The 12,173-nt window shown below is 41.5% G+C and overlaps 1 protein-coding gene across 3 annotated transcripts in view; it reads right to left on the reverse strand.

Moving 5' to 3' along the window:
* Positions 1 to 462: 462 nt before the first annotated feature.
* FHOD3 (formin homology 2 domain containing 3) overlaps positions 463 to 12,173 on the reverse strand; it is a 387,204-nt gene continuing 375,493 nt past the window's right edge. For all 3 annotated transcript variants that reach the window (XM_010573877.1, XM_010573894.1, XM_010573885.1), the window contains one exon: positions 463 to 1,254. In XM_010573877.1, coding sequence (XP_010572179.1) covers positions 1,172 to 1,254 — 83 coding nt within the window. In that variant the 3' untranslated portion in view covers positions 463 to 1,171. The remainder of the gene's footprint in view (positions 1,255 to 12,173) is intronic.

Genomic DNA, 12,173 nt, shown 5'->3' on the forward strand with positions numbered 1-12,173 from the left:
GAGTGTTCACTGTGGTACCCTCTCCACTTGCATCGAGGATAATCACAAAAAAAAGAGTAAAGAATAGCAAAACCACAGCAGGCTTTTAGCAGGGCCATTTCATATTCAGATCCATTAATTTGAAAAAAAAAAAATCACCACCACGTTATCTTGCAGGAGAGAAAAGCAGCATGAAGGGCACAGGCAAGTGAACAAAACTTCTTGACCTTAACATCTGAACGCATTTATCGAGCATGTAAAACTGTTGGCATAGATCTCTCTGAAACTGTACAAATGCACAGTACAGCCATAACTCAACACGAGGGAGGTATTCTGTGTCCCCTCCTCTATGTGCATGCTGCTATGTACAGTATAAGTGTGTATTAATACACAGGAATTCAGGATCCTGAACTTTCCACTTGTATTGCGGGCCATCTCCTGCCCCATAGGGTGAATCCCACTGAATAACACTGAGTTCCTACAAAAAGACATTCTTTTCCTCCTGTCTGGGTGGAACGGCAAGGCCCCAGAGTGAAAACCATGGTCCAGCTAGCTTCAGCAGGAGCATGATTTCACGCCATGACTGTGTGTGTACAGAAACACGCACACATGTCCACACATTCATTCTGTACATATACAAAGGTACACATACATTTTTACATTCTTTGGTGGCAAAATAATACAAAAAAACCCAACCGAACCACAGGGTCGCACAGACTGCACATCTTTGCTTAATGAATCTGCTTCAGGAAAATTAGGGTCGCTGTAACAGGAGTTATTTTGCCTCTTTAAGGACTGTTCCTTGCATTGACAAAATGCCATACATTTACAATGACTAAAACGGGGCACAAGGAAAGCCAACGTAAACACAGCTCACCGGACAGATAACTCGGAGAGAGCCCCCTCCTACCCAGGTCAACACACCACGAGAGAAGAAGCCATACGCTTTCACCTACAAGCACTCACGCGCTTTCTCAGTTACTGTCCAGATGTTGTGCTGAGCTGTGGCACACCCTTCTTCTGCCCTGGCCGTGGGGGGGGTGTTTCGCTTTTTGTTGCTTATTAAAATCGAACTAAGAGAGGATGGGAAGTCAGGAGCAGCAGAGGAGGCTGGCAGGTCGATGCCACACCGAAGGGTTGTCAGCCTGTGTGCTTCAGATGAACGGCTCTTCTTGTCGTCACCTCTGGGACGTCAAACCTGCATCTCAGAGGTGCTGATGAGGCCCAGTGCTTTGGCTTCTTCTGGTGTCAGTCCACTCTTTAGTGTCCTTCTCACTGGATGGTCATAAATTCCCAAAGCAGGCACAAAAAAAAAAAAAACCAACCAAAAAAAAAAACCAAAGAAAATGCAAACAATTAGAAGAGATAATTACACAAGACTTTCAGCTAAAAAAACCCCTGTTAACATGCAAGGTGAGTCAAATCAAAAGTTGCTATGTACTCAGGGCCTCAAGTTCAGAAGTACTGAGTAACGCCCTATGCCAAATCCATGGGACCATCAAGTACGCAGCAACTCCAGTCAGGCAAAAAGACATTTGTCACGGACATTTAGCATTTTAAGGAAAAATACCACAGCGTTTTAAGATTTTTTTTTTTTCTCTGAAATTGTATCAGTTGATTTTCAGTCCATCAAAAGTATCATCTGCCCTATTATTTTATAGTTTCATCAAGCTTTTTAAAAGAGCTTTTGGATCTTTACAGGGCTTAATTGAATTTGTCGCTGTTAAATACTATGTGACCCTTTAAAGGTGTAAAAAAAACAACCAAAAAGTTAAAAGATTAAAAATGTGACTATTTTGTAGTCGATTCAAACCATTAAAACTATTGTATTCATACACGCTCCCCTTTCTTCTGTAATGTTCCCCTGTCCCAGCCCCATTTGTGTCATCTTTGCCATTAGCAGTCTGCAGCTTTTTAGTTGAACTTAAATGATAAATCTAGGCCAAAATCTTGTTTCTTAATTTTCTATAAAGTGTTCCGAACACTAGCCCTGACATAAAACTTTTAAAATTTGTGATTGCCTTTTTTATTCAGAAACAAGTGACTATGTGACTGCACACACTGAGCATTAGTGTCCTCCTAGTTTTTCTGGTGCCATCATTTTTGGGTGGATGGGCTTTAGTTCAAGACACAAACGGGGTATTCACTCTACACTTTGACGTTCCTCAAGTACAAAACGCACATTCAGAAGTTTAAGCTGCATGCAAAGCATAAAAAATGACTTTATGTTGAACAATATATATCCGGAGCCCCAAAATAATGAAGTCTAGAGGAAACTCTTAGAGAAACCAATTGCAGACAGAGGTTAAGCACTTCCTGCATCACTATCATCTAGCACAATTAAGACCTCTAACTTATTAAGATATTCAGTCCATGTAACTGAAACTGGGTGGTCACACTCAAGGGTCTAGCAGGAGTGAGAGGAGGGAATGGATCGGAATAGAAAACAAGAGGATAAGAGAAAGGGAAAATACGGCGTAGTTGAACATTTCATACCATGCAGGTAGGACAAATGTGATCTGTGATAGTCAAACCGCTTTCATCAGTTACTGAGGTTAATCAAATGAGCTGGGGGTGCCACGTGTAATTGTTCCTCCATTATCAAACCCTTACTTCAAAGTTTTTCTTCAAGGCCCTGTACTTTCTCCTACAGTATTGCATACTTACTAAACACCGCTAGGAGTCTGCATGGCAGCCTTTGCTGATATCTGCTTTTTCCTACAAAACCGATGAGCAAAATCTTCAAGTTTAACAATGCTTAGCTTAAAGCAGCACAAGGTTAAATGCAACTGATAAAGCCCAGATTAAGAAAGACTAAAAAAGTACTGCCAGAAGAGCAATACACTTCAAAAAATGCTCTGGTCTCTGTGGTGCAGAATACCCAACGTGGACTTTCGAGTCAGTCCTCATCACTGACGCCCTTTTATACTTCTCAAATTTGATAACCCAGTGTCCACGGTGACAAACGTTTATTTCTAGACATAAGCTATGACATACTGTAGTGGGTTTCTGTGGCAAGGTTTTGGTAGCAGGGGGGTTACAGGGGTGGCTTCTGTGAGAAGCTGCTAGAAGCTTCCCCTACGTCCCATGGAGCCAATGCCAGCCGGCTCCAAGTCGGACCCACCGCTGGCCAAGGCTGAGCCCATCAGCGATGGTGGTAGCACCTCTGGGAGAACAGATTTAAGAAGGGAAAAAAAAGTTGCAGCAGCACAGAAACTGCAGCCAGAGAGAGGAGTGAGAACATGTGAGAGAACCAGCCCTGCAGACCCCCAGGTCAGTGCAGAAGGAGGAGGAGATGCTCCAGGTGCCAGAGCAGAAATTCCCCTGCAGCCCGTGGGGAAGACCCTGGTGAGGCAGGCTGTCCCCCTGCAGCCCCGGGAGGTCCACGGGGGAGCAGATCTCCACCTGCAGCCCGGGGAGTACCCCACGCCGGAGCAGGTGGGTGCCCGAAGAAGGATGTGACCCCACGGAAAGCCTGCACTGGAGCAGACTCCTGGCAGGACTTGTGACCCCGCGGGGGACCCACGCTGGAGCAGTTCGTGGAAGACTGTCTCCCATGGGAGGGACCCCACGGTGGAGCAGGGGAAGAGTGTGAGTAGTCCTGCCCCTGAGGAGGAAGGAGCAGCAGAGACAACGTGCGATGAACTGTAGAGTCACGTTAACATAGGCCAATACAACTGATTTTCAGAAGAGCTTATCAGAGACCAGCCAAAAGTCTCTGCCACTAGACTCAAAGTGGGATTGGACATTGCTCCCTAAGAGAGTATTCCTCCTCTGTGGACATGAATTATCCACAGCGGCTATACTGTTGAACCAAGGAAACTGTCCCTCATCAGAAAAACAAATATGCGTACAGGAGACTGAACTTTCACGGGGTGGCTGTCTAGACGACATTACATCTTCCCACTGAAGGCAAAAGTGAACTGGGAAACTGTATGCAGAACAAATTTCCACATTTGAGACACTTTGGCAAGAAGTGTCAAACCAAACATATTCACGACTGCTCTCACACATATCCCCAACTCTCTCAGACCACAATCGCACACATTTGCAAACTGAGCACAATAGCCGCAGTAAAACAAAGCTGTTTTTCTTTTCAGATGGTGAGACAGGAAAAGTGAGGGAACAAGCAGTTGTTATTACTCTGTGTAAACATTTACTAGGAACTGAGGTGCTCTGCTAACGCTGGTCGTGTACCGGAATAATCAAAATTCTGGTCTTATTTATGACAGTGTAAATCCAGAATAAACTTATTTAGGTCAGTACAATTACTACTGCACAAATAACTGTGGCTGAGACTCTATCTAACAACTGGAAAGGAAACGTGTGCCTCTGTAACTTCCATCAAGCAGAATACAGTTGTATTAATCAGGCTGATGGTGGAATTTAAACATTATGGGATTAGTAGTTTACTAGGGAAAGCCGAATGAATTTACAGTAACATATAGGTCTCTTCAAAGAAAATTACAGTTTATATTCAGAAGTCATAATCAGGAGTTAGCATACCGTGGTAGAAACCATCTTCATGGACAAACAAGCACAAAAACTAAGGAGTCGTCTTTACATTCCTCTCTGAATCTCCAGATACCTACCTATCAAACGGACTAAAGTCTTAGTCTGAGGACCTCGTGTATAACCCTCAGATGACTGAAAGAAAGAAATACTGTATGCAGCATGTGGCAAGGACAAGTGCCCTGTTCTGGGTTTGCTGTGTGACTCACACAATGGAGGCCAACCCCAGGTTTGTACTTTTTGTGCCACTGCAAAACAAGTAGAAATGGCAATACTTGATGAATTGCTGGGACATACACAGCTGTAATTAAACAAAACAATCTCTTTGCATCCCTCAGTTGATTGTTCTAACTTATCTCAGCTCTCTTATAACACAGAGAAAGATAACTTGGATTTAAGATATTCCAGTGACCTAAGCTTTTAAGGCCAGCGGTTAGGAGAAAAGAGCTCCAAACCATGTAGGACTTTGGTGGTCATAATGACATTGTCAGGAAAACGGTTAATAAAAAGCAAAGATGTGAAGAATCTCTTCAGTGGCAGAACGGTTCCCATAAACCCTGAGGGTATAAACTAAGCACGTGGGGCCAAATACTGCAAAGTCCTGTGACTACTGGCAAGATTAAGGCTGTCCAGCATCAACGGGCAACCGGGAGGATAACAGCTGACAGAATCACAGTCCAGACTCAAATGAGTGAATTCTTGCCCCTGCAATGCAACAGGCCGGTCTGACACAGATGAATCCACTTGTAGTCTGAAGTATTTTGTACTTAGGGAGATGAAAGTGGCCTGAGGAAGGGTCTCTTCATATGAAAATTATAACTACCATGTGCAAACTACAGTACATTTCCTCATCTGAAGATACAGTGGATAGATGCGGTATCAGTAGTAACACAACAACAAGTTCTTGCCCCACTATTCTCTGCACTGGCTTGTGGACTACGGAGGCTTGTTGCTGATGAAGCCAGGAGAAAGTTGAGTTATCTACAGGAGCAGGGACTACTCTGGGAGCTAGCTGAACCTTGTCTTGACATGCTGTTAAACAGATGTCCTCAGACATTTGTCTGTTTCCTCATAAAGCGCTTGGTAGGGTTCCTCTACCTTAGGAAAGGTCATGAACACATTCAGTCATCAAAATTGAATGCAGAGACATATTTTCCTTCCATGTTTTATAGGCATTGCAAAATTACATTTCTCAAACTAGATCTTCACTCTCCCCTCTTCACTGAACTCTGTCGTGTCTCTAACTGGACTAGACATAGTATCTTGGCTTGTAAAACTCTTGGCCTGCTGCAGATCACATTAAACTGAGTTATGGAATGTATTTTGGAGGCAGTGACAATAAAAATAAGACTTTCAAATGACCTTTTAGGTTCTTTAAGCAATTTTAAAAACATTTGCTAAAGAAACATAACATAGAGAGAAAATAACTTTTACTCTTGTCACAAGCAAGGCCTGCTGAGATCCCATAACCAAGAAACTAAATGTTGTTTTTCTGGGGTCAGAGGGTATGATATTCTTTGTTAATCGGGAAATCTAGAATTTTATTTGATATCCTGGCAGAATGCAGTGTGCTTATAATGAACTCGATGAATTTGACTCTGCCTGTTGGGTCAAAATCTATACAGACACATAGCCCTCACTGTACAGTGGGAATGTTTTAAAAAGAGTAATTCCCCAAGTGTAGCTTTGTCAGAGAATATGATTATCTAGGGTTTGGTTGGGTTTTTTAAAGAGCAAATAGCATTCCTAATTTCCCCCGCCCCTACCTTTTTTTTTTTTTTTTTAAGATGCAACAAACAGGAAAGATCAGTCTGGCTGGCGCCATTTGTTCTTACATTTGTGATGGCTTTTGGCGTGTGTGTCTACTTTTGTATGGATGAATCCTGAAATGCAGAATAGATATGACCATTCTCCTGCTCAAGAAGTCACAGAATCAGTGTCATTTCTATAACAAAGATGTGGCAGCCACAGAACTTTCTTTTGGTCCCAGCTGCATAGGTAATGCAGCTGCTAGTTGCTGATTTGGAATGAAGAAAATTCCAGGTGGCTGTAAATTATATAGCGAGGACAACAGGAAGGGCAGATTATAAGAGGCAATACAGGCCAGCTCCATCATCCCCTTTAATTTAATGTATTTTAGGATTATTTTCTGTTACCTATCCCCACTCAGCTTGCACACTCAGTCTATTTTCTCATATATTTACATTTAACATTTTCTCTTGGACTTTACTCCAACGAGTCCAGCAACGGCACTTTGCAACTCAAAAGTTCAATCCAGACAGTCTTGCTCATATTCTCCTATTTTAATCCTTTTCTATATTTGTGTTTTTATGTCACTATCTATATAAGTTATACTTATGATTAACTATGCATATATCATTGCTGAATATGAGTAGGCCTAAATGCTTAATAAAAATACTAAAACACTCTGTGTACAGATTTTCTTACAGGGATCTGTAGGTGAATTTTTGGATTTTATCACACGCTTCTCTGAAGAACTCCAGCCAACCGAAATGTGGTCTTTGTCTGGGTCAGCCACATAGAAAGCTCCAGGAAACAATGCATTAGTATGTATTATTATTGCCCTGCAGCTTTGCTTTGAGTCCTGTTGACACTTCATAGGTGGCACAAGTCTCTCCTAACAAGAAATTCTATAGTTCGCAACCATCTCCAGGTGTAATTTATGGTGGCTGTGACGTAAAGAGGAGTGCAGCAGTGGAAAAGGGCAAAGTGGCATTTTGTAAGGAAAGCTTAACTTGTGTTTCATCTCCAGGTGGCTTATGTTATAGGGAACAAAAAGTAACATTGCTTTAGAGAACGTGGGCTGCATGAAGAACATAGGGGTTTTAAAGTAATACTTAACATGTAGTTGAAACTGTTAAAGTTTCCAACTTTATGTATTTCACAGGTCATCATTTACATAGTCCCAATAGTAAAGGAGAAAAAAAGATTTAACTCCTTCCTTGAAAGCCTGCTATGACCCCCCCCCCCCCAATTTTCAGGACTTCTGTGAATTCCACTATAAAAAGTTACTGCTAAAAGCTGCCATCTCTATCATCATTTCTGCCACCTAATCTCACCAGTCAGAAGTGCTTCCACTATTAACAGGTAAAGCATCAAGAGCATAGAGCTCACTAGCAACTGAGTCTGCATGTAAGCCCTACATACTATTTTCAAGGTCAGACTGTACATTAACAATGCACAGGACAAAAAAAAAGGCAGGAGATGGGATGCAGAAAGTAAGCCATCTAACACAAGTGTTTTGGGCACGCAGCCTTTACATCCCATTTGAAATTCTAAAATGACCCACTAAGGGGGTAGCTCAGGGTTACGAAGGCAGAGCTGTCTGTTGGAGAGGGACCGGGCAGAGGAGCGTGACCGTGTTTGCCCACCCGAGCTCTGTGGAACGCAAATTAATTACCCACATTAGGAATCCGCGCTGGGAAATAAAACAGTAAAAGGCATCATCTCTATGAGCCCATCAGATTAAAAATAACTGATCAAAACCAATCCTGTAATTATGCTAATCAGGTGGTGTTATTCCACCTAGGGATCAGCCATATATATAGATATAATTTTTTAACGTATTGCTGGGGCAAGATAAATTCAAGGTAGCTTTGCGTGAACCATTTTTCTCATTTTCTAAGAGACACTTCCCTCCAAACGCATTTGACACTCGCATCCAAGCGCAGTCAAATTCCTGCCTTCGCTGATCCTTGTGCTAAACCCCTTCGTGGCAGCAGAGGGCTCTTTGGCAGCTGCGATATCGCGATGCTCTTCTGGAAAGCCACATACGAGATGGTTTTTTGTTACTGCGCTTCTTTTGTAAGGCAACTTGAAAAGCCACCCTGTACTTCCCTGTCTTTTCTCGTTCTCACACGAAGCGCTTTCCACAACAGCTCTGTGAGCTTGTCAGCCAGCAACTCACTGCTGCTCATTTCTTACTCGGATGCTGAACGTAAATCTTTCAGCGGGCAGGAAGGATGATGTAAATGAGGAGTAAATTACCGACCCGAGATAAACTTGCAAGCCACTTTAACGCAGAAAGAAACGGAACAAAATACATATCCTATCAGCTTAGGGCTCACAGTGTGCAATTCAACCATACATATTTTTTCAATACTTAAAACTTACGTATCCCACTTTTGGGAATGAATCCTGTGACAAGAATTCAAAAACCTTAAACTAGACCTTTAAAATATGCCAATTGAAATGAAAACAGAGGGTAACATAGATGAATTCACTGACACAGTGAATTGTAAGCTGGCAAAAGTGAAAAACAGCCATTTGTATCTCTTGTAAGATGCAAACTAATGAAGCAAAGTTATTTTTTCTACGGAACTATGGTTGAAGAAGTAGCAAAAGTGTATACTGTAACAGAAGTATTTATATAGAAAATGTCAATACATATATTCTGCGACCTGGGAATATGAACAACTTTATTTCCTATGTATACTGACATCAGTTGCTCTTCATCAGCTGCTCATCCCCTGCCAGTTTCTCCCACATTACCTTCAGCTTGGTCTTCCCTGCAATAAAGAAAGTGCCATTTGGCCAAGAAAAGACGGCCAGAGAAATTCCAGCGCTTGTAAATCCTTGTCTAGAAGCCGATGGGAAGCTGCATCCAAAAAACCCCTCTTTTTGGTTCTCCCAGCGCTGGAGACACAGCACAAGGACGTGCCAAGGGTCTGCCCACGCTGCGGGATCCTGCTGGGACACGGGCTTCACCTCCCACCAGGATGAGCTCTTTACTAAGAGCAAAAACCGAGCGGCGGCTACCTCTTCCTCCACAAAGCAGCGTGGCTGGGTGGGCATTTAATCGCATGAGGTGAGGAATTTAGGATTTTTTTTTTTTTTTTAGCCACTCTAAAATCGCTAGGGACAACCCATTATAGCAGCGGTTTTCTCCTTGTACCTACACCACGTCCTCTGTGCTCGGGTACCAGAACATACACGTATATGTGAATGTCTGTGTAGCGTTCGACATCTCTGTCTTCCCCCCTTGAACTGAAATAAACAGGGATTTTGTAAACGTCGCATATTTAATTCTGACTTCCCGGGTCAGTGCAATGACTTCTCACCCTTTTTTCAGTTGCTGTATTAAAACAATGCTGCTCAATTTGGAGCAAATACTAGATTCCACAGTATCTCTAAACACCGGTACTGGAATCCAATGCAAAGTTAAGGCATGTACTTAATGGTGCAGGCTGGGTTAATTTTATATCTGACTTTCCTTATATAAAAAAGATAATGCTGTTTCAAGCAGAAAGTTTGATGAGGATAGGAGCCCCAAAACAAATAATTTGTATCAGAATAAAACTCATTCTAGAAATGACTCATAGATTCCTCTAAAACAGTGACTGGAAAATGAATTTAAGCCTCTTTTACAAGCAATTTTTTTACTAGATTTTTAAACCAGGCTTTCAAAAAAACTTTTGTTTTGAAGGCTACGTGATGTAGAACTGTACAGAATGATAACTATTTCACTTTCAGAGTGTTAGAACCAGGCAAACACTCTTGAACAAAACTTGAGATATGAAAGATATAGTTTGAAACTCACAGAGACTGCCAACAAAATACATGGGTACTACACATCTGAACAGTTAAAAAGCAGAATGTCTGCCCCTGTCTGTCAAGGTCAGTTATTTCAAAAGAAAGCTATAAACCCCCCTGTAATACACATTGTAAAGCAGAAACCGAACACTCATAAATAAGTATGTACTTACTTAGAAATGGCATTAATACCAACAATCATGCTTATATGTCATCGATTACAATAGACAAAACTGAAAATACGGAACCAGCTATTCAGCCTCATGTTTCAAATAAACACACTGATTTACAACTATTAAAACTCATGAGGAGATCTATAGGTTACTAAACTAACCCCACCTCTCATATTTGTTCTCCTACAGCTGGCACAGCCCTCTGGCACAGATGAGATAGGGTCTACCCAGGCCTCACCCCGATCAGGTACATCAATTTCTACCACTTACTGTGGTCAACTGTATTTATTATTCATTCATTAACTATTATTAATAATTTTTATGTATTGTTTGTATTTTTATTTATTGTAGATCACAGAGTTTAGTTCTGACATTTTTGCAAAGATCTTGCCATCCTAAGGATGAAAGAATGTATTATTTAAAAGACATCCAAAAGACACTAGCTATCTTGGCATCTGATGGAGATAACCTTCCAGCTGCCAGAGTTTTAAGCACTTTATCTCACGTTCTGTTTTCATTCAATAATTAGATTTTTATTAACTGGGTATTGACCTTCTGAAGGCTCAGTACTTTGTGTGAGGACAAACAGATACTGAATACCATCGGTGATACATTTACTTTTTCTAAATGCAAAGAATAGTTGCTAAACATGCATCACTAACTGGATTACTCTGCCCCCTTCTCTAGCTCCTGGGAGGATCCAGTTACTCAAATCCGAAATAATTAGTTGCAAATTCTAAGTGAAGTTGCTTGCCTTTAAAGCATTTTGTATAGACTTTCTTCTTGTAAGGTTTTTATTTTTTTAAAAGCACAATTTCCATTAACTCCTGCTTTTAGTCAGGCTATAAATACCAGAAGAACAGTCTCCCTCCTGGTATTTTGGCACTTCTGTATCTTTTCATAGCCAGAAAAAGTAAGTGGAGCGACGTGAAAATGAAAAATAATGAAAAAACAAAGAAAAGAAGAAGAAAAAGTTAACCGAAGCACCCTATGAATGCCAAACAAAAATTACACACCTTTGGATTCAAATAGTCTCCCATCTAGTATTTTGTTTGCTTACAAACGTGTTTATTCCAAAGCAGCATTGAACGTGTTACTAAAACCTGTCTGAAGCCTGTCTCCACGCCTGGGCCTTTGGCAGAGCTCTCTCCCATGTTTTGGCACCTGACGACAGTGCGCTAACTCCTATTTCACTTTTACTGAAGGTGGAATTTAGGATGAAATACCTGACCAGGGACGTTCTGTAGTTAAGTTTAATCCACCGGCCCTGAGTTTATTTGTCTAGGATTCAGGTAATCTTGACTCAATTCCTATCTCCTCCACAGTCTACTCCTATGAGCCTGACAGATTACTTGGGTGGTGCCTCAGATCCATTTCTGCATAATGACTCTAAGAATTCTTTACTCCCTGCAAGTCGTTATGCAAATAAATCAATAAATCCTTATGAGATGTTTCCATATCTCGAGGGTCAGTCACAGGGTATATTTTTAGGCTGACATGTGATTCCAAAGCCTAATAAAAGAACAAGGCATTATCATGTCTCTCCTCTCTCTTTTTTAAACATCACAAATAATTTTGATCAAGTTGTCTCATTTGAATATTGGATTAAATTCTGATTCAACCATTATCTGCTCCAAACCCATTTCTCTAACTCAAATCTAAAGCAGATTTTCACTTTTAATAAAATCTAAGCAAAATAAGAGCACACACACGGAGAGACCCTGCGAGATAAAACAACGTGGGAGGAAAACAAGCCTCTCACCCTGCAACGTCCTCATGCAGTGTCTCCAGCAGAACCCAAACCACCGCTGCGCTACTTGCCATCAGATATTAGTCACACCTGGGCCTTACATTACAGTTTACCGTTCAGGCTCAGCCCAAGATCCAGCTGCAAACAGTCTAGTCAAACCATCTTTAAAGAGCCATTTCCTTGGGGCAGTTATCTGAAATTATTTG

Source organism: Haliaeetus leucocephalus, unplaced genomic scaffold (assembly GCF_000737465.1).
Source record: "Haliaeetus leucocephalus isolate CR32 unplaced genomic scaffold, Haliaeetus_leucocephalus-4.0 Scaffold3, whole genome shotgun sequence".
Taxonomy (NCBI): Eukaryota; Metazoa; Chordata; class Aves; order Accipitriformes; family Accipitridae; genus Haliaeetus; species Haliaeetus leucocephalus.